A 26,590-nucleotide genomic window follows, 5' to 3' on the forward strand; every position below is an offset into this window, starting at 1 on the left:
CTAGTCATTGCCCAACAAAGAACACTTAAGGAGCAAGCTGTGTTAACATTCTGCATGGTTGGTGCATTAAGGAGCACAAGTCAATAATCAGGAGAACATTGAACAACAAGGGTGTGCACAGCAGGGCCACAAGTTGGAAACTATGGCTCTCCTAAAAGAACACGGCTTCTTGTTTGTAGGTTGCTAAATATCATGTAGCTGAGCTGGAAGATTATGAAAAAGATGAGCTAGACGGGACTAAAATAGAACTTTTTCAAATAAAAAACCAAAGGGCTATGTTTGGAAAAAAAGGAAACACTGTATTCCAGCATAAGAACCTTATCTCATCTGTTAAACACGATGGTGGTAGTATCATGGTTTGGATTTTTAGTTGCATCTTGGCCGAGACAGCTTGTCATCTCCATCACAGCAATGAATTCTGACTAAAACCAGTAAATCCAAACTGAAAATACCAGGATATCCGCCCAAGAACAACAGAAAATGGGTCATTGGAAAATATTTGAAAAAAAATCACACACGTGAGATAATGAAACCAAAGGCGCACATACTTTTGTCTCTTCTCGATATGTAATATTGGATCATTTCCCCCAGTGGATAACTAAAAACATTTCTATCTCTTGTTTTAGGGATGATCTTTATCTGTAAAAAGAGAGGTTTTGGATACAGTTGTGTTGTGTCCGCTGCAAGGAATTACAGCAGGAACTGGTCTTCCACTCTCTTGATAATTTTGCGCTGTGAAGCATTCATGTGGGGAGTGTTCGCGCTACACTCAGCTAAATTATTACACAGAACGACGAAGCATAAACTGGTGGCAGCGCTGACCTTTATGAAGCACACTCAGTCGCAGAGCGATCCACCACAAAGTCCATGTAGTTAACCAAACCCAACACACAGCCCGAGATGGAGAGATGATGATTTGTGAGGGTATCAGCACACAGAGCAGAGGCCTTGCTGGTGGAGCTTTCATGAGGCATCTGTAGGTTTTTTTTCCTCAGTGTCACACTAATTAGGTTGACAGCAGTACAATCTGAATATAGGCTGGCTGCTATATGCTCCATCCTGCAAGTTATTTCACTTTCATACTCTGCATAAGATTCCATCTATTTCACGAAGGCAGTCCAATCTGTGAAAACTAGTCTTGCTCTAAAGCAGGCCATAAAGCATCAACAATCTATCATTAAAATCCACATTTATTGCTTCCATTCTGCACAGAACATATGGCTATCTCTGTGCTGTTTTTTTTTCGGTCAGATGTAGCACAGACATTGACCTGCTTTAGTAAGCACAAATTGATCAAATGTTAACTGTGGAGCATTGAAATAAGCTGGAGTTTTCTCACGTCGCAGCAAGTGCAATCATTTACTTTTGGAAAGAGGCACTGAGAGATAATGGCCTCACCAGAGACAACTAAAGACATCAGAATGAGTCAAGAGCCGTTCCTTCTGTGCATTTCACATTCTTGGACAGAAATAATACACAAGAGAATTTTCTACAGTCAGAAACAGACGCATCATTCATCAGTGTAATGTGCAATAACCGCAAAAAGACTTGTGACTTTCATAAAAAGGGCTCTGCAGTTTAACAGCTCCGTCGAGTAATGATGCTGCGTTATCTGATGTGCTCATCACATATCTGTCTGCTCCACAGGACGGTTTGTGCATCCCTTTATCTTCCACAGGAAGACATTAAAAGCAGGATGTCCACTGACTGGAGGCGAGACACTCATCTTTCCAAGTGCCAATCTCGTAGAAAATGAGGCACCGAGACATACTGTAAACACGAGGCCATCTTTACATCGATAACAGATGGCAGCAGCAATGGAGATAGAGACAGTGGTTATGCTGATCATATAGTACATGAACGCAATTAAATATTGCCTTGAAAATCAAACTGTTGACTTTTTAGAAAAAAAACTAAAACCTGTTTCATAAAAATCGAGAAGTAAAGGCTTCAGATGAACTGGTGAAAAAGTCACGGGGGAAACGGGCCTGAACTTTGCAGGTAATATAAATAGGCCTTTGAGCCTTATTACCAAAAGGGCACAAATCTGGTCTTTAATTCCTGACTGTTTTGGGGGAAAGGTTCCTCTGAGTCACACAGAGTGGGATTGGCTGTGAATACAGAAAATTTCAGTCAATCTTTTGTCAAATGACTGCAGTCTCTGTGATCGTAAAGGGGAACTCCGGTATTTTTAAACCTAGACCTTATATCTAAGGTCTAATAAACTGTGCTCCAGGGGAGCGTGTGGATGAAGTGGTCCCAGTAGAGTGCCTGTGTAGAAATCCCTCCGTTAGCTCTCCTATAGCCGCAAGTAGCCACATAACAGCAGCTATCAGCTAACAGAGCTATAGTACACCTTCGTTCATTCATTCGTCTTAAAGTATTGGTGAAATAAAGACAGATAATGCCTTATTTAGAGGCTGCATTGTCCCTGCCCCGTTCACTCCGTTATATACGCCGATCGTGAGTTATGTAAATAGCTTCCGAAGGACTCCAACTTTCGCTAAACTGTTCTCGGTGAGTAGATGAACGTATTTCATGCCAGAAATAAGGTCTAGGTTTAAAAATACTGGAGTTCCCCTTTAAGGTATAGCAACTATATAATTCTTTTGTATAAGTTGTCAGGGTCTGTCTATTTTTTTCTTCCCTTCTGTAGATGAACGTCGCTTTTGTTTCCCACAAATTTGACAGGCAAAGAAAAATGTGCAAAGTCCAGATGCATCTCTCAGGTCCTGGGTCAGATCTTTGCTGTTTTTTTTCTCCCCCTATTTCTTAAGGAAACTGTTTTCAGATACTGTTAATCTGCTGTGAACATTTTTATTAGTCCTCCACTTCTTAAATTTTTCCTTTTTTTTTTTTTTACAAGGACATATTGCACATCATGATGTGCACTGCAGAGATGCAAAATATCTGATCCAATTGCGCTTTAAGAGTCACCTTTTTGATGCATATTACTACTTTCTACCTGTTTCTTACTGTTATCTTTGACACTTTTGTACTAAAGAAAACGGAACACATGTGTCTTGGAACAAAGTTGTTAAATTGTCTGTTATGTGTAGGCGTCATACTGGTTAATTCTTTAAGTTTGGGGCTTTTTTTTTTAAATGATTGAATGATCAATAAACAGATTCTGCTGTAAATGGTCAGCCTCACGGAGTGGAAGAGCAGCCAAAGACAAAGTCTGAAGGACATTCAAAGCCTGGAGATCTACCGCTCCAGACCACTTTAAACGTAAAGCCCAGCTCCTCCAGCAAAATGTGGAGAAATGAGGGCCTTTTGCACAGTTTTTAGGGTGTGACACTTGTTCCTTGAACCTGGAAATGTTCCATTTTAATATTTAAATTAAGAGATTTCTGGTCAATAACTTAAGCCATGCAAATAATTTGATAAATATACCCATTAAACGTTCTGTGTGATTAAATGTCTTTACTGCATTAAAAAAGTTTTTTTTTTTCTGTGAAATCTTAGTGTGATGCTGGTTGTGGTGGCTGCTCACATTTCTCAATGCTGTTTGGCTTTATATTGACTTAAAACCGGCATCCTTGCTGCTGAAACAAAACACACTTTAGGCTGTTCATTACAAAAAAAAAAGTATCGTAAAGAAGCAGCCAATTGGGACACAACACGGACTAGATGAACCATTTGTGGGAGTTGTTTGTGCACAAAGTTTCGGTTTCCAGTAAAATGGGAGAAAGCGAAAGTAACTCACAGCTTTCTTCTGCATGGGCAGGTGGGCTGGATCGTTGACACGCACAATGTTTATATTCAGAAAAGTTCAACCTTTTCTCGCGTGGTTTTGTCGATTCTGGTGCTCCATTTACAGAAGGGTTATAACATCTGGGTTTGTCAGTAGACTGCCGCTGCCGTGGCGAAAGGTCGGCGGAAATGAGCCAGAGAGAAGCTACGGGACTGAAGAACCGGCCAGGCGTTATTCTTGCGATGTCGAGGAGCCTGTCCGTGAGGCTACTGGTGAGACGAAGGCCCCAAACTGCGTTCCTGAGATTAGAATTGAAGAAATCGGGGATGACTGTCAAGTCGAGACCACGGATGAGTTTTACTGTTGTTATGATTCAACCTGGGAAACTGAGCCCAGTCAGGACACCAGCACACCCAGAAGGATCCCTCGTTCAGGAGGCAGCAGATTCGTAAGTTCACCAAATGACCCCCCTTCACCTTCACCTTGTAATTCCACAAGCACGTCTTATTTATTTATGAATTGATTATGAATTGCGTTTTCTGTTCTCCAGGTCAAGTTCAACAGATTTCAAAATGCTGCAAAGGACATGCAGAACTTCAGGCATAACTACCCAGTAAGTCCGATATGCACTGAGCAGCACCATCCCAGGACTATTTATTTATTTTTTAATCGTTTTATTTATTTCCCCACAGAACAAAAACAGGATGCAAAGGTGGGGAGGGCAAACATTTGTAAGTATGCACACACACAGTCCATTTTTAAAACTATTGATTGAAATAAACAATAGTCTAAGTGAAATTCTCCTGTTTTGGATAGGACATGCCCAATCTGAGCTTCTACATCGGAGAGACATGCTCTTTACCAGACGGTAGGCCTGCTGCCAACACACAGCGTGGTGTCAATGACAGTAATTGCTATATGCAAAAGAGACTTTTTTTTATCTGACACTCTTATTGCCATTCAGCTATAAGCTTTACAACCCCACCTCCATAAAGGTTGGGACTCTTTGAATTGTAAAAAATAAGAGTAGAATGCAATGAATAGCAAAAAAGGCCATGTGTTATTCACAATTTAACACAGAAACACATCAAGTGTTGAAAGTGAAACATTTTACTGTAAATTTGATGACATCTCTAAAAAGTTGGTCTGGGACCATGTTTCGGGACCATGCACCATCCCCTCTTCTTTTGACAACAGTCTGTAAACATCTGAGGAGACCAGCTGCTGGACCTTTGGAAGAGGAACATTGTCCAATTCTTGTCTAATATAGGAGTTTGTAAATGCCCAGCAGTCCTGGGTCTTCTTTGTTGTATTTTTTTAAAAGTTTTCAGTTATTGATCCGAACTCCTGTGTTCCAGAGTCAGTTTTTAATGCAGTCCCACCCGAGGGTGTGAAGGTCATGAACGAGACATGCACGAGAGATGTCTCTACTGTAGATGATGGAATACTCAAAGTTTTCACGATTTCCGGTTGAGGAACATTCTGTGAATTTGCATCACAGTTTGTAGACATAGTTTTCTGCAGATGGCTGAGTCTCTGCCCATTTATGCTTCTGAGACTCTGCCTCTTTAAGGTGCTCTTTTTTTTAAAAAAAAAGATGCCCAACCATGTTACTGACCTGCTGCTAAAGAACCTAATTAGCTGCAAAATATTTCTCCAGCTTTTTATTTTCTGTACCATTTTTTCCACTTTTGCTGCCCCTCTTCCAACTTTTTTAGGGACATGCTTCCATTGATTTCAACATGAGCTCATGTTTTTCACGATATATATAGTGAAACGTTTCACTTTCAACATTTGATGTTTTCTATGTTCTATTGTGGATAAGCTAATGGTTTATGGGGTCTGTAAATCATTGTATTCGGTTCTTATTTACATTTTATAGCGTCCCAACCCATTTGGAAATTGAGATCGTTGTAGATCTATTCATTAATACGGCCAGCATTTTTTTTTATTATTGTAAAGCAGAAAATCTGATGAATTTTTTACCCATGCTGATAACATTATGACCACCAACCTAATAGTTAATGGGTTCCCTTTCACCACCAAAGCATCCCTGACTCAGAGAGGCATGGACTCCATCAGACCTCTGATCATATGCTGTGGTATCAGTCTCTAAGCCAGCAGAGGCAGATCCTTGTAGGTTATGAGGTGCGGCATCCATGGATTGGATTTGTTTGTCCAGCACATCCCACAGATGCTGACTTGAACTGAGATCCTTAAAATTTGGAGTCCAAGTCAACGCCTCAAACTATTCATGGACAATGTTTGAAGTGGAGCAGGGCATTTTATACTGTTGTAAGAGGCTGCTGACATCAGGTAAAACCATTTCCAGGAATAGGTGTTCTTGGTTGGAAACAATGTTTAGGTCGGTATGTGTCAAAGTAAAATTTACTTGAATGGCAGAAACCCAAGGTATCCGTGGCGAACATTGTTCAAAGTCTGCAGGCACAGCTGTCAAACCGTTACAGTCTGGCCCTGGTCCGTCGCTATAAAATCTTACGTTTGCCTGTTTTTCCTCCAACACAGCACCTTCCAGGATAGAATGTTTGCTTGCTCCCTAATATATTCCACCTACTGCCAGGAGCCATTATAACAAGATGATCAGTGTTTTTCACTTCATCTGTCATAATGTTATGGCCGATCTTGTATACATGACATAATTTATTGTTGGTGACTTGCCTCTGTTATTAGGAGTCCACATATCCGTTTTCCACGAACAATGGCGTGGAAATTACGACAAACTGGAAAGTGTTCACACTTACATTCAGTGGTAAGCTACTCTCCGATCACACATAAAGTAAAATCTCCAGTTACAATTTCTAATTTTTTTATTCTTTATTATCAAAGGCTGTTTCCACTGCAAGAGCCAGGGATGAACTATGAAGCCAGTACACTAACAAAAGAGGAAATTGAGGTAACCTGGTAAAGATAATGAGTTAACATTTTCAGTGAAACCTAACTTTTCCTAACCCTAACCATTTCCTTCAGGTTTTTATCAAAAATGACATTGCAAAGAAGAACCTGCTGGAGTCATACAAACTCATGCTGGACTTCTACGGTATTGAGATGTATGACGAGACGACAGGGGCAGTGCAAAGAGCAAAGAACTGGCAAGAGAGGTTTGACAACCTTAACAGGTGAGCAGTCTGTACATTTTAAGAAAGCATTCACCGAACGTAACAAATTCCTTTAAATATAATTTTTTTTAAATGTTGTCGTTTGGCAGTCGCACGCATAACAACCTGCGCATCACGCGCATACTGAAGTGCCTGGGAACCCTGGGATACCCGCACTACCAAGCGCCTCTGGTCCACTTCTTCCTGAGAGAGACTCTCGTCAACAGAGAGCTTCCAATTGTTAAAGACAGCGTCCTCAACTACTTTGTGTTCGCCGTGCTCGATAAGAAAAAGCGCAGGGAACTCATCAAGTTTGCCTTTTTGAACTACGATCCTAAAGAGGAGTTTGTGTGGTGCCCAAAGAAAATCCAAACACTGTGGGTGAGCTCTCATGCACCCCAACATTATTAATGTTAAACAAAATTCTTGTGACCTCCAGTTCCTCTTTGTTGACAGTGAAGTCCATGCTGAGGCATGAAGGAGGCAACCAAAGCACTGCACAATAAAGTGATGACAGTAGGATTCAAGTTTATACAAATGTTTTGAATTATTGCTGATGACTTTCTACTTTCAGGTAAATGATCTAATGTCATTTGATATGTTCTACAATGGTTTATTGTGTTGAATGAAACGAGTATTTATAGATTTTATGCTCTGTTATTCAAATTGTATTGCTTCACCTGAACTGGTCTTCTGTAAACTTAACTGGGTGAATGTTTCCCACAAAGTGAAAGTGCCTGTTATCATGTGGCTAACTGAAGCAAATAAAGCACTGAGAATTGCTAATCAACTACTGTGATTATTTCACTGGAAATGTTTGTTCCCCATATTTAATGTTCAAGTTCCGAACGTTCAAATTCAATTGCTTTCTGTCGGAGGACTGTCCTTCATTTTTGTCTATCGAAGCAGTAGTGATATACTTGTTAACCTGATTTATCCGACTCCAAACACAAAGACGACAGCCAAAATAGCATCAAAGCAATAACAGAAGCAAACACGGAATTCACTGAACAGGTTTAATTGGTTGAGCTGAGACAAAATCTGGACATTTCATTAATATGAACTATTTATGGGATGTAAATAGTAGAAGCCTTTTCATTCAAAGTTGTCTCAACAGTTGTTTTAACCTTCACTTTATCCATCTCAGATATATGGCTTTTATTTTCTCCATTTAGAAAAAGTATGATTAAAAACATCAGTATATATACAAATATGTTCATATTTACATATTGGAAATGGTGTGTTCATTAGTTACATTATTCATTTTTTTAAAAAAAATGCTTCAATGGGAGAATGGTACATGTAAGAGGACTCAGAAGCCTACTTATTATGCACATTGGACACAAGCAACTTAGGTGGTCTTCTTCTGTGTTCAAAGGTAATAAAACAAACATAGAAACCTTAATGTGACAAAGAATATAAACATTTTCTTTTTTTTCCCCTAACAGGAACACAACTGAAAATTCAACGAAATACTGCTCATCTACATTTACAGTGATGTTTGACTGGTTAAAGATTTAGAGTGAAAATCCTCGTGTAATGTTCACAAAATGAACACTAGGAAGGTTTCTTGTCATTTTCTGAAGTTTTAACTTTCTCCTTGGATGTATCATGTTTACTGTCCTTTTTCTCCTCTTTCTTTTCTCTACTTCTGCTCTTTTCTCGGCGATCTCTGTCTTTGTCACGATCTCTCTCTTTATCCCTGTCCCTCTCCTTATCCCTGTCCCTCTCCTTATCCCTCTCCCTGTCCTTATCCCTCTCCCTGTCCTTATCCCTCTCCTTATCCCTCTCCCTCTCCTTATCCCTGTCCTTATCCCTGTCCTTATCCCTCTCCCTCTCCTTATCCCTGTCCCTCTCCCTGTCCTTATCCCTGTCCCGCTCCTTCTCCCTGTCCCTCTCCTTTTCCCTGTCTCTGTCCCTGTCTCTTTCCCTCTCCCGCTCCTTCTCCTTATCTCTATCCCTGTCTCTTTCCCTCTCCCGATCTCTATCTCTGTCCCTATCTCGGTCTCTGTCCTTGCCCCGGTCTTTGCCACGATCCCGGTCACGGTCTCTGTCTCTGCTTCTGGATTTGTCTCGTCTTCTGTCTCTGTCTCGCTCGCGTTCACGTTCTCTGTCACGGTTTCTTGTCCTGTCACGGTCGTAGTCTTTCCGGTCAGTATCCCTAGGTCTGTCTCTGTCCCTCTCCCTTTCCCTGTCTCTCTCTCGGTCTCGCCTCTTGTCAGATTCTTGGTCCTTGTGTCGCTCTCCCTCCGTCTCCCTTGGCTTCTCGCTGTCCCTCCCTCTGCTGCGGTCTCTTTCTCGCCCACGCTCCTGGTCCCGCTCTCTTTCTCTGCCTCTATCCCACTCTTGCTCTCGGCTCCAGCGCTTTCCCATCCCTCTATCCCATGATGGCCTGCCACCATGAGGGGCTTCCTTCTCTCTTTCCCTCCGTCGGTCCTCAGACGGCTCTCGCTGTCTCTCCTCTGAGGACTGTAATGAGCCAGTACCAAGTTCTCTGTTTATTCCTTCAAAGCGGCTAAAACGTTCTCCACTGCGAGGATCTGGGTCCTCATGGGTGGTGCTGCTCCTCCTCCTCATTTCAGGAGAATGGTGGCGCCACAGGTCTTCCCTGTGAAGGTCTGGGCTATGGGCTCCATGGCGACTTGAGGGACCAAGGGGTCCTTCTATCGGAGTCGGCAGCAAAGGCCCACCGTGGCGAACAGGTCTGTGCTCGTCTGAGTGCCAATCAAAGCGGTACCGTTCTGATCCAGCAAAAGGTTGAGAAGAGTGGGGTCTATTTTCCTGAGCTGGGGAACCTCTGAGCTCATCAAAAGACCCTCGGTGCGGTGGTGAAGAAGACAATCTGGAACTTCCATATGGGTTTTGTGGCTTGAACAGCAGTCCACTCATCTCCCCACTGGGAGGCGGACCTCTTCTGTCCTCATACTGGCTAGGTGGAGGAGCCCGGTAACCTGGGCCATGTGGAGGGCCCTGATTTTCTTTGAAAATATGCAGTGTGTTTGGGTTCTGGTCCACATTTGGCTTGAACGAGTTATTGGGAGTGTCTTTGTTATACTGCTGGTCACCATACTGAGACAGTGGGGGACCCCTAGGCCCTGGGAAGAGGGATGGCGGTGGGAGCCTGTTATCAAAGTGACTAGGTGGTGGTGCTGCAAAAGGTGGAGGAGGAGCTCTATTTGCAGGGAAATTAAAAGGAGGTGGAGGACCAGCAAATCTTGGTGGAGGTAAACTGCTCTGTCCATCAAAAGAAGGTAGTGGGGGCAGGCCTGGAGGGGGGCCTTGCTGACCAATGTGCTGAGGGTTAACAGAGTGATCAAAAATTTGTGGAGGAGGGCCTCTCTGAGCAATTGGAGGGAATGACAGGTGTGGTCCTCTGGGTGGCAAGATATTCTGTGGTGGTGGTGGTCCGTGAGGTGGCTGCTGTGGTGGCGGCTGGGCGCTTGGCCACTGGTTCTGGTAGGGAGGGTATGTGGACGGAGGCGGACCATATTGTTGACTGCTGTCTCCTTGTATGGGGGGAGGACAGCGCACAGGGGGGGGGACGTGGATGGGTGGAAGTGGCCCCTGGATAGGAGGGGGCCCTGGCGTTGGAGGTCCCTGCATGGGCTGCAGCATGGACACATGTGGAGGCCTCATTATCAGGTTCTGTCCCTGCATAGAATGGGGAGCAGGGAAGTTGGACTGTGGGGGGATGTCAGCTGTAGGTCTGTACTCATCATCAAAGCTTGGCCCCGACATGTGATGCAGCACGTGACGGGACTGAGTGTCAGCTATTGAGCTCTGAGTAAGTACTGGGATTGTAGAAGTTATTGTGGATGTGTCTGCAGACTCTCTATAATAGCTTGAAGTTGGTGCATCTAGGCTATTCTCCTCATACTCTGAGTCCTCGTTCGCTTTTAAAATACTTGCAGCATTTGGCCAAAGACTGTACTTGTCCATCTCTGTTTCAGCCTTGACTGGCTCTGCTTCCTCAGTTTTCACTTCTTTTTCATCCATGTAGTTGACATCCATATCAGGTTCCACCTCCTCTCCTAATAAAGGAATTAACACCTCATCCTTGTCTGACTGCAGGAAGGGTAGTGTCTCACTTTTCATTTCCTCTTCAGGTGGTGATGCCTCAGGGCCTTGCGAGGAATCGGCAAGTTCAGCCGTATTAGGTTGCTCTGGCTCTTGCGCCACAGGCTGCGTGGGATGAACAGGATCAGTTGACAGACCAGATGTGTCCTCCTTCTCTGGTTCGTCGGACGGTTTATTTCCACTCGTAGCCTGGCGAGGGTCCCTGCTCTGTCTGGGATCTCTTCTTTGGTTTATTGAGGGAGTAGCTGATGAAGACTTCACTAGTTCTTCAACTTTTTTGCCAAGATGGAGTAGCTGACTGCTGGCCAAAAGCGATTTAGTAGGCTGGCTTACAAGTGTATTTGGAATTGTCAATGAAGTAGCAGACGTCCCTGTGGAGGACGTTTGCTGTTCTGCCTGTTTTTGCAATGCTTGCTCTCCTATCTTCTTAAGGTTCTCAAGGATCTTTTGTGGATTGGGTATACTTTCTGCTGTAGGCTTAGCTTGACCCGGGACTAAAGTTTTGACCTCTTCAAAAATAGAGTCATCTTCAGGGTCATATGCCACATCATCAGTTTCACTTGCTACCACCTCAGACTGCTTGGAGACCTCACGTTTGCCAACAACCTCCACAGGCTTCTTGGGCACGTTATAGCCTCTACTCGGATCATACTCCTCTTCTGGGTCATATGGTCGGTCATCTTCATCCTCCTCAACTGGTTTATCCTTAGAGGTTTGCGCATACTGCCGCACGATAGGGTCAATTATTGTGGAAGGTACAGGGAGCTCCCCCGACTGATCAGATGGAGAATTGGAAGCATCTGAGTCAAGTATTTTCTTCCTGAAGAGAGTGTTGAGGATGGTTTGAAGAGGTGTGGCGGATCCACCAGAGATAGCAGCCGAGCTGGATGTGGATGGCGAATCCTTGCCGGTGGTCGTGGATGCAGGTGGAGCTTTAACAGACGATAGGAGGGAAAGAACAGCAGAGGCGGCTGTGGTGCTGCTGGGGGTGTCAGAAGAGCTAGAGGGAGGTGACCCTGGGGGGGTCGTGCTGAAGGGGATCTCAAGACTCGGTTTTATGCTCCTTTCTGCTCTAACTGAAGGAGACGGTTTTGGAAGTCCGGTTTCATCTGCATCTTTGGTTTGAGTCTTGGAGCGTTTCTCCTCCATTTCTAACGGAGCACCAGCACGTTTTCTGTCCTTCTGGCAGATCAGCAGCCCCAGGAGGAGGTTGGGACGAGCTGGTTCAAGCCCTGTGACAAACAAGACAGGAAGATAATAAAGCACTATATTACAAATATTCATAACTTATAGAAGAAAGAAATACTGGGATGAGAGCTTAAATATGTTTTCATGAGTAAGACAGAAAGAAATGAGGCTTTGCAAGCTTTAATACTTATTCAATATACTCTCAAAAATATTATTTGATGGAACTGCCAGATGGCATCCAAGCAAGAAGTCGACATTTTGTTTCACCAGATGATTTTTGTTTGCAGGTTTGTAATGGTGATAAAAGGAATTTGCGAATCTAGAGTCAGGTGCAACTTATACACTAACTGATTCAAATAAAGTTGGTATAGCTTCTGTCACACAGTTTCTGTTGGACCATAATCAGTTACATACCACTTTCCTATTAAAACTGGATTTGGGTTCATTAGCAATCAATTTACATATATCTGACCAATTTTATCTAATAATCTGAGGCACAATAAGATAAAAAAAGATCACCTGATACTATTTTGCAATATGGTCTTACTGTCCATTTGGCACAGCCGCATTTGTGATACTGTCAATCCCAGGTGTTAAATCTTAAACATGTTAAATATAAAATACTCAATGTTTATACTGAGCCAAGTCTTAAGAAACAACAGGCTGAGACTGGCTTGAAATGGCACCAACCTGCGATGCAGACGTCTTTTATTTGAAACGTGTGATACAGAATCAAACTCACAGAAGAGAACACAGGAGCTGTTACATGAACACTGAACTTTCAAGGGAAGTCTCAACAAGGAGTGTGAGCACCCCCTACAGTTAAACACCCATAAACAAGCTCTCATTCCAATCTGAGCATCAAGTACACCAAATGTACTCACTTCATGTATAGAGACATGAAAAATGCTGTTTGACATGAAAACATATCTAAACACAAATAAACACTCAAGTGACCACGAAGGCACATTTGTGCCCACACCTAAATGCTTACCTGGCCCGTCAAACGGTAACAGTTTGGAGGGTAAAGGGTCCTTTGAGCCCAGTGGGATGAGATAGAGGTCTTTGATGCGGCGGTTGTTGTTAGCCACCACACCAAATCTTTTCCTGCTGCTGAAGTAAGAGAAGAGGGAGACATATGCGACCTCCTCTTCCTCTGTTGCTGGGTGGAAACGGATCAGACACAGTTCCTGAGAATTTGGAAAAAAAAGAAAGAAAGTGTAAAGTAATACAAGGCTTTAAGCTTACACAACTGCTCTCAAAGTTAATCTCTTCCAAACCTTGGAGAGTGAAGTTTTCAGCTTCCCAACATAGTCCCACACAGTACTGGGAGATATCCGTCCTCCGATATGAATGGTGTCCGGCAAATCCTACGATGATGAGGATAACAAACCTATAGTTAGGTGTTGACCAATAACTTTAAACATACTTTTTTGATTGATGATTTCAGATAAAAATATTTTTTAAAAAAGGCTTTCTGTGCCATAGTAAAATTACCTCTTTCAGGTGTTCAAAGGATCCTGAGACCAGGTAAGCTTTGGTCACAAACTTGGCTACTGACTGCATGTTGACAAACCCTTTCCATATCTTTTCTTGACCATGCAGGAAGATTGCTGTTTCTCCCTCAAGAGGAGGATCAGATGTACTGTAAAAACCAAAACCATCTTCCTTTTAGATGGGTCCGACACTTCTTTATGTGAAACTGAACATAAAAAACTAAAAGCTAGTTCAAATTTCATAATATAAATATATGGTCATTTAAAAGATGTTCTTATATAATAATAGCATAAAAAAACAACAAATCAAGTATTTTGGTAAAACATTTTAGGAAGTACTTGGCATTAGCAAACAGAGAGCTTGGTGAGATTGAGCACCTCGTTTTTGAAGATTTGGGCACAGCCACGGACGACGGCGGAGCTGGAGGCATCGGCAGAGGTGCTTTAGCGCTGGCCTCTGCTGGAACAGTGACGGGAGCCGGGAGCGGCTCTGCTGCGATGCCGATGGGTTTTTCTGGAGCTGCGTGGGCGACATTCATACCGGAGGTGAGCCTGGCCATGCGAGGGTCTCTGCGGGTGATGCTGACCGAGGAGACGGCAGGAGTGACGGGTAGAGGGGTCTGAACTGGAGGTGCCATCTTGCTGAGGTCCTCTTGATAGACCTGCGGTTGTGATTCTGGAAGAGCTGGCTCAACGGTGGGCTGGTAGGACAGAGGGACCGGGTGCTGGTATGTTGAGGGATCTTGGTGCTGGTAGGCTGTGGGGCCCTGTGATTGACTGACAGGAGCAATATCCCCTGACCTGGAAGTAAGTGAATCTTGTCTGGGTAGCTTGATATCAGGCTTCTTGGTGAGTCTGCCTTTTTTGGCTGCAGGCTCATCTTCTGTCCTTTGTCCTGGAGGGCAAGATTACAAAAAAAAAACAAATCAATGAATACATTTTCAATAGAAAAAACAATTCAATCCAGCTGCAGGGCCATGTCAGCCTTTTTTTTTTTGTTTGTTTACCGGTGCATATCTTGCAGTTGAGGTCAAACAAATGAGTTCTATGTTCTGCGGTGGTGTCTTTGAGCATGCTACTGAAAATGTCTGCCATGCCACTGCTGCTCCCGTCAATGGCAGACGGCTGAGCTGAAGTTGAAGGAGTGAAGCAAGACTCATCTTGGTCCTAGGGACACACAAGAGAATACAGGTCAAACCTTGACTAAACTGCAAGTAATGACAATCAATTCCACATTATTGTTATTATGCGCGTCTCCAAAGAAAGAAAAGAATGAGAAAGGAAAAAAAGTCTGCGGACAAGCCTCATGCAAAGTGAAAAGAAGGTGGGAAAGTGGCAGAGGAGCAGCGTGCCACCACTTACTGTAGCAGAAGCAATGCGAGAAGCTGAAGTGGTGGCAGAAATACATACATCTGCATCAGATGAAGGTGGAGCATCCTCCATGTCCATACTGTGGGAGCCAGAGTCATGCCTGTTTCCCAGTTTAGAATGCCCTGAATGGCCCCTGGAACTGGGAGACTGACCCTGCGGATGAAAAAAAAACGATGTAATGTTTCTGACTTTATGTAAACCTTTTAATTAAACAAAACATGCCCTAAAATTCGTTTCCAAAGCGGAAATTCTGTGAAGCTCAGGTTAAGGCGCACCTGGTCTTTGGTCAGAAGGAAGAAACTTTTACCTCAGAAGCTTCAGGCTTCCTCCACTCTGACATTTCTTTGGAGAGCAACTCTTCAGCGCTTAGTCTCACCAGTCTGAAGGGACTAATCTCACCACCTATCACCCTGTAGAACAAGCCCTGAGACAAAAAAACACATGTTCCAAAATTTATGACAAATCACAAACGCAAAGCTGAAGACATCTTCCCATTCGCCATATTCTGAGCACGTGACAGATGACTCACTTTATTTTTAGGATCTTTGAGGTTGAACATGAGGGTCCTGTATTTATTCTTGTACTTGCTGTCAGTGCTCAGGCAGAGGTTAAACATTTCCTTCTCAATGGCAACTGCAAGTCGTCCCACCTCGCTTTCTGTCATTTTCAGATCATCGCTGTCACTAACCCTGGTGGAGGAAAATACAACATTTTTGGTTTTGACCCATTTATGCAAAATATCCAACTTTAAACATGAAAAAAAGAAGAGAAAATGCTGAACCCTGCGAGCGACTCACCTCTTAAAGAGGATGTCTGTCAGTGAGCGGCGGATGTTCTGTCTCATCTGGTTGTTGGGCGGAGGACGCATGGGGGAACTAGGGGGTGCTGAAGGTGGTGGATGTGAATGTCTAGAAGATGAAGAGTGGCTGTGGGAAGATGAGGACACTGAAGATGATGGGACTCTTGAGGATGAGGACTGACTTTGAGAACTAGAATCCTTTGGCTGAGGCTGCTTCTTAGGAATGGTGAAGTTGGACTTGGTGACCCTCAGTGCCCCTGTGACGTGAATCGGACCTCGAGGGTACGGAGACGGAGCAGGGGCGGGCGGCGGATGTGGTTTCTTGGACTTCGCTGCAGTTTTAGTCAGAGGTGTCAGGGGTTTCTTGGACATCTTTGAGCTGGCGGCCTGAAGGGGAGGCTTCTTGCCTTTGGAGGAAACCTTTGCCGCTTTATTCGACGGGGACTTCTTTTTTCCTTTGCTGGGCGGTGTAGATGTGGCGGTGGACTTCTCGGGAGATGGGGTTGGATCCTTCTCGCTCTGCTTCTCTTCTTTAGGAGATGCTGAAAATCAAGAACAAGATCCAACATTTTAAAGCATGCCTTTTTTAACCCCCCCAGAGAAAAACATTGGTCGATGTGATGAGCAGTTTTGCAGCATTTCACTAAATGACATCACATCCAGCTGACGACAATTGCACACGAATGACTACAATGATGATGAGTTTTGGTTCAACTTCAGGACGAGCAAAGTAACTGCTGAAAAAACCCAAAACACTAAAGAACAATGTTAAAACAAAGGGCACTTTAAAGAAATTAGTCAATTTATGGTAAAAACATGTTGAAATAAAAACAATGTTGACAACAGAGGAGATAAAAACAGACCCTCTTTATTTGTAGCAGTGGCAGCAGATACATTGTGCTGTTAATGCCAAGTATTTCTGATCCAAAATAAAAAAAAATCTTATCTAAAAATATGTGGGGTCATGATCCTTAAAACAGCTTATAGTTTCTCCTCATTTCACATCACGACTCTCCATCTAGATCTCCATTTCCAAACAGGAGATGAGCGACTGATTAGAGTGCTTGCAATCCAACAGTGAATTTATTTGCAGCAATTACTGAAATGAAGACTCCAGCTTGACATTTCTCCCGCTTAAATGGTGCAAGATAAGCAGCTTATACCATTTATCCATTGGCTATTGTGTTGGTGCTACCAGTGTCTACAGCTTGAACAGAAGCCGATTAAAAGTTTAGACTCCAACTTTGGAATAATTATAGTCTACTAATCATTTAGTTGAATCCATGATCAGATCATTGGGTCATCCAGTAAGACTATTAACAATGAGAGCTCTGACCTCAAAAGCAACTTGGCCAAAGTCACATTCATACATCAGTAGTTTAAATCAGTTATGCAGTCATACAGTAATCACACATTTGTTCATTCTTTCAACAGTCACATAAAACAAAGAGATTACTACTATGTCAATACAACTACTGCCTGTCAAATGATCTGTTGTAGCTCTGCTGATCATATCAAGTGTGTTGTTACAGCTGCATTAGCATGAGGATTAACCCCAATGGAGACACTGTTCACCCTCCAAATATATAATCCACAATCATTTGAGCAGAGCAACAGAACCACAGCAACCAAAATCAACTGTTTTCATTGGACCACTAGTTGGCACACCAGTCAAAGATATCAGCAATAGCAGGGCTTTAAAGGAGCTACTACTCTTGTCCAGTTAACACAACCATCAGTGGCCATGCTGATCTCCTGATCTGACAGGACACATTCAAGTAACATTAGCTCTTGCTATTCCTACCAGATCCTGTCCTCAGATATCTTCAGAGCATTTCACAAAGAAGAGTTGACAGTACATGCAACTGTCCACATCTCATAAATAAGCCCCTTAATATATATGTGTATATATATATATGAAAAACATCAGGTGCAAAATATATGGAAAAATTGTGAAGCTGGTCTTCCTCATCTTCTTCATCTGTATGATCCTCAGTCATCAGCCTCCATCCCCTGCCGTGGCTTCCTGAACTGCACTGCGTCTGTCCACGTCAGGTCTTGGCAGGACTGGGTCCTCTCTGACCAGTGGCCCACCACCTCCTCTCCAGGCTCTCACGCATCTCCATAATGTGTGCAGATTAAACAGTTGTAAATGCTTGTTTTCAGCTGAACCCATGACATCCGACAGCAAGCCAACACTGCTCACATAATCAGTCGAGGCATCCAACAATTAGTTTGACACCTTTTATTTTAAAGCCAGTTGCTCACGGGTAGTGATGCATCATATTCAATATGAATCAAAAACTTTTTTTTTTAAATGTGTATTTAAAAAAAAACAAAAAAACTTGTAACCCAAGATATCGAGGGGAGAAAAGCCACAACACTGACATTACGAGCTCCATTTGAGTCATGTTCATAAATTCACATTAACTTGGAGGACACCTACCTGCTGGAGAGGGAGGGAAGGACCTTTTTAGCAACAGCTGAGGAAGTGCAGAAACTTGCAGAGGCAAACGAAGCAAGTCAACTGAAAACTCGCTCAAAACAAGGACACAAGCCCAATTCATTCATTAAATCCATTGATCTCTACTCCCTGAATTTAAAATGATTACCATCCGTTATGTGTCCACGCGTCCGTGTATAACTTTTCATACACAGCCCTGATACTTCTTATAAAGGGTACCTGTAGTGATTTCTGAGGCCTGTAGTTTTTTTCAGTCCACAGTGTGGACCCTGATCCAGAAACGTTGCCGTTTCCTTTAAGATCAGCATCACTTTTCAGACTCTCTGAACGTCTCAAATCAAAAAGCACTGACTTCAATTTAGAAATCGGCCTATAGCAAACTGAACTCTGAAATTTCAAGCTGAAATAACACTAAAGAAATAAGTTCCTGTGGCAAGCTTCTAGAAGCTCCACTGAGCCACCAAACACATTATGCAATTGCTGTCGTGTTGTTCTTCATCACGGAATACTTACCAAAGCCATGGCTGACACTTACCTGTTTCACAGCTGCCAACATTTCATTGAGTAACAAATTCTTTATATTATTAAAATCACAAGACCTCATCAATTAAGTCTACCATACAGATCACTTCATCATGTCCTCTCGCAAATGTATGGGTCATTTTTAAAGGATGTTAGCGTGACAAGAACCACATATATGATGGGAAAACAACAATGTGGTTTCAACAACAGCTGTAGACCTTCAAAGAGATACATACACTTTTTGTTTAACACTGTTGGTGATATGGGTGTAGTCTTTTCTGGTGTTACTGCAATGTAATTATGGTCGCTGGACCAGGAGGCAGTGGCCGGCGGGGGCGGGTGCTCCTCAGCATGCTCATCTTCGTCGTCCTCGTACGGATCAGGACTGTCGTCGTCCTCGCTGTCCGACTCGTCCCGGGTCTTCTTCTGTGCCCTCTTGCAGCTGACGGCGCTCCACTGGGTGGAGGAGAAGAGACAAACATGTTCAGACATGTTAGTAAGTCTGGAAGCATTTTTCCCCCCCTTTAACACTACATAAAAAATACAGATATACGTTTGACTAAAACAAAGAAAGATTCCTTCTAAGAAATGGCGACAGATGCCAGGGAGTCTGTCCCAGATTAACAACGCTTCTGCTCACTGGCATGCTCTTTATTTTAAGCACTACGCACAATGTGAAAATCAGAAAACTCAAAGCAACTCAACGGCATTTCTGCAGACTCTGGAACTACTCTGGGACTAGTAGCCTACACTGCTTTACCAGTAAACACCAGCGCCGCTTTAAACCTGGGTTATATCTTCATGAAAGAAGCACAGCGTGGACAAAAATATTCACAGCAGGCACACTTTACATGTCCAGGGTTGTGAAACAAAGTTTATTTCAGTGTTAAAAAGTGAGTTTATCATCTAAAGGTTTTATATCAGAGAGGTTTAGCGTTAAGCATGTTTTAAAAGTCTACAGCAGCTGACGACTCACTTCCAACAGCAAAGTAAACTCGAAGTACCGACTGCTGACTGTAATCTTTACTGTCGCAGAGGCAAAATACTGCCACTATTAGGACAAATTTGACAATAGAAACCAGCACAGACAACCAGGATTTGTTTTACAGCCTGTTCTATAAACGGTTAATCTTAAAGAAACTGTTCCCTGTATATTCTGTGCATGTATAAAATGAGGTTTTAATGCACTGTCTGTGAGCAAGGTTAATAAGATATAAAGAGTCATATTTATTTAGATGCTAAGGCTTGTGACCAGACAATTTCCACAGATTTTCATCTGCAAATATTTCTGCATACAGTCACCAAATACCACCACAATTTATCAAAGAGGCCTGTCTGCATACACTGCGCCTTTGTCGACTGCATAACCCAGTGGGAATGATAATATACTCTTAAATCCTTGAAAGGTCATATATATTGAAACCGGTTACCCACCATGAAGGAAGAGGCATTCGTGTTGATAAATCTAGTTACTTTCCAAAGCAGATGAAGCCACTTTTACACCCACCTCAGGCCTTGACTGGTGAGATATAAGCATGTTGGGTTTTTTTTTTTTTAATGTGGCCAGCCAAGTGATAGTTTTGTGTTGCAAAGGGAAAAAGAGGCATCTGTTTGGACCAAATTTAGGTTAAATGTTCTTCATTAGACAGACACATTAACTTAATCTGACAGCCAAACATGGCATCTGAAAGTCACTGTTCCAAGCAGTTCAGATTAACAGTAAAACTTTCTCAATCATTTTAATTATACCAACATATATCTAAAATGTACAGTGCAACCAGGACAAAAAAAAAATCTGGAATAGACAAATATTAAAGTAAAACAACAACAAAAAACACTTTTGTGATCTCAGAGACAGGACGGTAAAGTACTAGCCTTCAACATTCATCCCAAGCTGATGTAGCCACTAGTACCAGGCGAGAAAACACAAGTGAGAGAGACTTTCTAAGTCTTGTATCCATGTCACACAGCTGCTAGCCTTAAAAGGCTCTAGAAAGCTTTTTATTTTGCCACAAGTGAATTTATTACTGTACCACTTCATAATTGTTAGGCATCAACAGCCATTCTTTTAGGAAAGAATCTCAGGCAGTCCGTGTTACCTTTGCCGGGGACTTGTTTTTCTGAGCCTTGGATTTGTCCTTCAGCTTGGGCTCTTTGACGTCAGTGATGGACTTCATGGCTGCAGCAGCGTGTCTCAGGATGCAGTCAGGTCCACAGTACACAGAGTCTGGCTGGGCGTCATTATCGCAACCAGGGCCAATACATTTGGGTAAGGAAGAGTCGTCCTCAGCCTTCGGCCCGGACTTCTCCTCTGGCACCTCCACCGTTGGTGTTGTATTCACCTCCACGATTGTTGCCACCCTCGGCTCTGTGTCTGCTGCTGCTTTCTGCTCTGATGTGGATGCTGCCTTTCTTTCCACAGCAGCTGTGGCCTTCTGCTCTGCTTTAGGTGGAACTGGCTGCTGAACTGCCTGCTTAGAGTCAGTGTGAGATAAAATTACCAACCAAATGACAGAAGATAAGAATAAGCAGGCCAATGCAAAAAATCTATTTGATACACAAAGGACTCATTAATCAACTGATAACCAACATCTGCTATGCTGCCTATTGCCATGCTCTTAATGTCTGTGTGCATATACAGATTATGTATCGCAACGTCAAGAATAAAGCAGAAGAAGAGTATCAGCATCATTTGGAGTTCCTTTTAAGCATAAAAATAGGCAATCTAATCTTTAATCATGACTACGGCTCACTAATGTACTGGATGACCAGCAGAATATGTTAGCAGCCTCAAACCGTTATTCAATGACAGGAAACTGTTCCCACTGACTGACATCAGATGCAGGGACCTACCGGCTGAAAGATCTTTATCTTCTTCTTTCCAGTTGGGTTAGTGGCCTTCTCTATCCTGCCTTTGATACCCATGTCTTCTGCTCCCTTCTCTTCTGTCCCGCTCCCTGTGGAGAGCAGATGTGGTGCCACAGCCTGAATAGCTGAAGGACCCGAGTCTGCTCCACTGGAGAAAGCTTTCTCAGCGGGTGCAGAGGAGCTCACAGCACCAGAAGCAGCAACACCAGCTTGGGCCTTCAATATCTCTGCACTTGTGGGGAGGATGGATGTGGCCGGCCTGACCAACTGGTTTTTCTTGGCCGTGCAGTTGGGACAGATGTAGTCTTCCCCGTTTCTCTCCATGAGGCGCCCGCGAGCCTCAGTGATGCCCACGCAGTCCCCGTGGAACCACTCCTCGCAGCGGTCGCAGCAGATCATGAACCTAGTGGGAAAAGGACATAACTGTCACCGCCTTTCCTCAGACTTGCATTCACCAGCTAACAGAAGCTTAACAAGGCAGCTTAGGTTGACTGTATTTTAATTTGGAGAGGAAATTTGTAACAGTTGCGTCTATTAAGCTGAATATTAGCCAGCAGCGGGTATAATAACCATCCCAATCCCACATTACTGAATGAAACATACCGTTTATTGTGTTTCTGACGACAGATGCAGTACAGTGCATTGGGGTCGTAGCCTCCATCGTCAGACTCAACCGATGATGAGGATGAGGAAGATGAGGACGAAGACATAGAAGAGTCATTATCTTCATCATCTTCCATCTGAGGCACGCTCATCTTTCCAGCTGCTTGGGTGCCTTTGGGCTTTGTGTCCTTCTTAGCAGGAGCTGGGTTTTTGCTAGCCGGAGTAGGGGACTTCACAGGTGTAGTGTTCTTTTTAGCTGCTCTCATTTTATTGACATAAGTTCTTATTGGCCCACGTCTTCCCGCCATAGCGGCAGGCTGGTCTGTGCTGTTCTCGTCAGTTTCCATCTCAGTCACATCTTTGTCATTCTTCAATTCCGACTCATCCATCTCCTCGGTGGCCTCTTTCTGTTCAGGGTCCTGCGCAGGCTCCTGCACAGGCTGAGTCTGCGCCACTGTGAGGCTCCCTACAACTTCAGTACTGGGATCACTTTTCTCATCTTTTTTCTCCTCACTGTTATCCTGTGACTGATCCTTTTTGCCAGCATCTTTACCGTCCTCCTCATTCTCAGAGCTGCCCTCATCCTTGACCGCTGCTCTGCCACCACCTCTCGTCTGTCTCCCTCCTCGAGTTTTCCTTTGAGTCTGCTTCTTTGCGCCACTTCTCGTCTTCCTCTCAGGGGACTCTTTGTCCTCTACAGCCTTGGAATCAGCACTGCCATCAAAGCTGGCTTCAGAAGCAGTCTCTGCATCGGTTGGAGTTTGAGACGGAGGATCTCCACTTTCCACACTGGGAGGAGCGCTCCTTCTTGACCCTCTTTTGGTAGTCAAGAGGAATTCCTCCAGTTTGTCAGTACGCTTGGGCTGTCTGCCACTACGCCGCACTGGACAGCGGTTTTCAGGGCTGTCGGTTGCTGCCTCCACTGGCATCTCTCTCTTAGCAACAGTGGACCGACGGAAACCCCAAGTCTTCTTTACCTCACTGTTGGCATTCACAGGTTTATCTGGCAGCTCTAGCAACTCTTTGACCACATTCTCGCTTTCTGTTTGAAACTGTTGCTTCTGCTTGTTGGCCTCTTCTCCTAACCCTGTAAACAAACAATCATGACAGACAATCACCAACGTGCACCATGGCAACACCGCCACAAAATTAACTTCACTCAGCACATTTACATGAAAAAAAAACAAAAAAAAACATGCTTGTCAGACCATGAAATACATGCAAACATGCAAGTCCAACTCAAATCATAGGAAATCAAAGCTGGACAAACACCAGGTGATGGGATCCAGTTACTCCAGCAAATCGGCTAAGGCCCGTAACAAAAGATGTTGGAACACAGAAGAAAACTCATCTGTCCGTCTTTTATAAAAACAGTCAAACGTACAGTGTTTACTAAAATTTAGAGCTGTGGAATTAACTGGTCGATATGGTACAAGTTAAATAGTCAGTTGTTTGGGTCTGTAACGTAATGCATCGACTAGAAGAAGGCCAATGCCAACAAGCTAAACAGGGGACACACGCCCACTTTGCATCACAGAACCAAACATACATCAGAAAATAAATCAATTCCCATCCTGTAAATGCATCGAGGGACAAGGACACAAGTTCAATGAAATCACCAGACTCTAAACCAAAGCTCAACTCAACTATGCATGTGAACGTACCAAATGTAAAAAAAATCAAATAACAATTTTAAAAAAAGGAAAGAAGGTGGCTGGTTCATTTTGATGCCAGGCTTACCATACTTTTTTAACCTGAATATAAAATCAATTTAAAGATCACAGAAGTTGTGTCCAATATAACTATAAGATCATGAGGGAAATAAAAGCTCATTCAAGGTACCTTGAGAGCAGTTATCCAAACAGTTCTGGCTCTGCTCAGGAGCTACAGAGAGCTCAGGGCTCACACTCTCCTCCATAGATGATGGAGTCACTACTTTCAAACTGAACGTCTACAGTTAAAAGAAGAGCACAAGAGACCATCTATGAGTCACTCAGACACTGAAGGGGTTGCCAGACTTTAGCTGGAAATCGCTCCATGTCTTTAGGTTTACTTGTACCCATTAAATGAATAAACCAAAGAATTGTTTCAAATCTAACACTAATGGTTTGATCTAAGTATACATAAATATTTGTGGCATTTTCAATTAAGCAGCTTATCATCCTCCCTACAGTTCCAACAAAGGGGAACAGATACAGTGACAGGAATGCAAGCTTAAAGGTAGTAAAAATCACTTTAAATGATTAACTATGTAATGTCTGACAGTTGTTACATTCTGACCAATTAAATATGTTCAGAAACTGAGTTTTCAGGTTCACATACAGATTACACATTCTCTGCAAAACAAAGAGAATAACACTGATTTCATAATTCAAATAATTATCAATTATTTGACATAAAGCGTCCACAAGTCAAAATTGAGAATGAAAACGGGAACAAGCATGGTCAGTATTAGAATGAAAACTGATATTATGACGGGCACATATTATGCAGAAATTGCTTGTGTTGATAATTACTACAAACTCGTTTAAATGTTTACCCTATCATGCAATTATAAAGGAGATAAAAAGCCACTGTCCGTACCTGCAGTTCAGCAATGATAGGTAATAGGATGTCTCTTCAGACAAAAAGGCATCAAATCAATTATCATCAGTGGAAGGTTAAAGGATCTGCAAAAACAAAACAAAGCAGTGGGGGTAGATTCAGAGTAATCAGACAGAAACAGGGATGCAACTGTGTGCCAATGGCAAAAAAATAAAAATCACGTACATCTTGTTAAAATTGAACTGATGCATGAAAGGGATATAAAAAAAAACTGACCCAACAAGTCTGAGCACTTACAAATGGATGGAATAGCTTGACATGAAAATAGAACTGTTTGCTACGCAAAGCACTCCGAAAAGTTCCACTCTTAACCCGTTTAAAGTACGTTACAAATCTTAGGTGATGACTCACTTTAAATTACAAACACAATCCCGGGTAGACATATCTTGCCACAGGTCTTATTTACGTTCGCTTTCCTCGCCGCCCGCCCCGTCAACCACGGGAGAAATAGCCACAGATTGCCTGCGTGTGATTGAGTAAGATGCAGTCACGACACCGTGCCACGTGAATGGGGCAGCAACTGTGACCGAGAGAGGTGGGAGGGGCCCGCAGCAAAGATCTGATTTGGCTTAACAATGTGGATTGTTTGAAATTAATTCCACTTTACACGCAGAGATTTTATTACGATGCAAATACAGGGTGTCTAGGGAGGGCCTACCTAGGCCCAGCAGTGGCTGCGCGACACCCAAAGATGGAAGCTGCATATGGCCTTGTTGCGCATGACATAAGAGTAATCACCAACCAACAATATACGTCCTGAATACACGCGTATCGAAAAAATATAAATAGTTTACAAAGCCCGCCTTTATTCGAAAGGTAAGACAAGGCAATATAAATATGATAGTAAAACCCCACTGCACTTCCGACACTGCCAACGGTGGCCGCAAAACAGTCCGCCAAACCACTTCACTATTTACCTTTAGCTTAAATAACACACAGTCACATGTAGTTCTTGGTAACGAAGGGGGACATCCCGCAACTATTGCAACCTTAAACCTGCATTTAACACAAACATTTATTTCTAATAGTCTTGTTGTTTAGTCTCACAACGTGGAACTGAATATTCCAAAACGTGCGCTTCCAGCCAGCAACCAAAGCTAACGCTGTTAGCCGCTAACGGCGCTCTTGGCCCGATTACATTAGCATTTAGGTAACCCTAAAAAAATACAACAAAAAAACACCAAAACACAAACAGTACGAAATGCTCGTTCTGTAGAGATTATAAATTATGATAGATGTGAGAAAGCAAATTACATTTTTAAAGCAGGTGTGCATAAGTAATGGGAAACGCTAACGCCAGGGGCATCACGTTCAACCTCAACTTCAATGCCTACATTGGTACAAACCTAACAGAATTGGAAATAATGCGTCGCCTACACATAGTGGAAAGCTTAAATGCGACTTAAATATCAAATGCTTTTATTCTACCCACCAACATTCTAGAAATACCGACGATATGCCCTCGTTTTTTCTTCGGTCAGTCCTCCATTTTCCATTCCCGTTGGATCTAACTGACTGCGGCAGATGGCTGACGGTTTACAGAACAGAAAACACTTCGTGCCTGTAGCGCCCCCAGTGGTCAGGAGGAGAATTTAGCTCGACAAGGAAAATAGCGCTGGAGTTTCCGGGCTCGTGTTTGTAGCATTACCTATAAATAAATTGGATATACCATATTTAAACAGTTTATCTAAATTATTACTCGTTCTTTAATGGGTATTCAAAAACAGTAATTTCGTTTCTCGCAAAACTGTTCCCACTAACCATTGTTCAAAGTCTGATTGATTG

The 26,590-nt window shown here is 43.1% G+C and overlaps 2 protein-coding genes across 5 annotated transcripts; one reads left to right on the forward strand and one right to left on the reverse strand.

Moving 5' to 3' along the window:
* Positions 1-3,704: 3,704 nt before the first annotated feature.
* Positions 3,705-7,603, forward strand: LOC140303818 (opioid growth factor receptor-like). Its single transcript, XM_072382726.1, has 8 exons — positions 3,705-4,145; positions 4,248-4,310; positions 4,390-4,428; positions 4,514-4,565; positions 6,389-6,467; positions 6,545-6,611; positions 6,686-6,834; positions 6,924-7,603. Exons 1-8 carry the CDS (start codon positions 3,723-3,725, stop codon positions 7,222-7,224), a joined length of 1,173 nt encoding a protein of 390 aa, XP_072238827.1. The 5' UTR covers positions 3,705-3,722; the 3' UTR covers positions 7,225-7,603.
* A 212-nt stretch (positions 7,604-7,815) lies between these two features.
* LOC140303823 (death-inducer obliterator 1-like) lies at positions 7,816-26,355 on the reverse strand. 4 transcript variants are annotated; one of them, XM_072382733.1, is made up of 17 exons: positions 26,238-26,355; positions 24,785-24,870; positions 24,044-24,152; positions 22,202-23,288; positions 21,584-22,001; positions 20,830-21,201; positions 18,967-19,186; positions 15,743-16,286; positions 15,475-15,634; positions 15,253-15,369; positions 14,937-15,098; positions 14,582-14,741; positions 13,953-14,469; positions 13,576-13,723; positions 13,359-13,448; positions 13,073-13,268; positions 7,816-12,122 (listed from the first exon to the last, which is right to left on the reverse strand). In XM_072382733.1, exons 3-17 carry the CDS (start codon positions 24,117-24,119, stop codon positions 8,371-8,373), a joined length of 8,019 nt encoding a protein of 2,672 aa, XP_072238834.1. In that variant the 5' UTR covers positions 24,120-24,152; positions 24,785-24,870; positions 26,238-26,355; the 3' UTR covers positions 7,816-8,370. The 4 variants fall into 4 exon arrangements, with proteins under 4 accessions (XP_072238834.1, XP_072238835.1, XP_072238833.1 ...); XM_072382734.1 differs by having other exon boundaries at positions 14,985-15,098; positions 20,830-21,204; XM_072382732.1 differs by having other exon boundaries at positions 20,830-21,204.
* Positions 26,356-26,590: the final 235 nt, after the last annotated feature.

This window comes from Leuresthes tenuis, unplaced genomic scaffold, assembly GCF_036924035.1.
Source record: "Leuresthes tenuis unplaced genomic scaffold, fLeuTen1.0.hap1 SCAF_3, whole genome shotgun sequence".
Classification (NCBI taxonomy): Eukaryota; Metazoa; Chordata; class Actinopteri; order Atheriniformes; family Atherinopsidae; genus Leuresthes; species Leuresthes tenuis.

Coding starts and splice junctions, on each gene's coding strand:
- LOC140303818 (XM_072382726.1), top strand. CDS start 3,723: ATGGGCAGGTGGGCTGGATCGTTGACACGCACAATGTTTATATTCAGA. Junction 4,146..4,247: donor GTTCAGGAGGCAGCAGATTC/GTAAGTTCACCA, acceptor TCTGTTCTCCAG/GTCAAGTTCAACAGATTTCA. Junction 6,612..6,685: donor TAACAAAAGAGGAAATTGAG/GTAACCTGGTAA, acceptor CATTTCCTTCAG/GTTTTTATCAAAAATGACAT.
- LOC140303823 (XM_072382732.1), bottom strand. CDS start 24,119: ATGGAGGAGAGTGTGAGCCCTGAGCTCTCTGTAGCTCCTGAGCAGAGC. Junction 22,002..22,201: donor CGTCAGAAACACAATAAACG/GTATGTTTCATT, acceptor TTTTCCCACTAG/GTTCATGATCTGCTGCGACC. Junction 12,123..13,072: donor GTTACCGTTTGACGGGCCAG/GTAAGCATTTAG, acceptor TGTTTGTCACAG/GGCTTGAACCAGCTCGTCCC.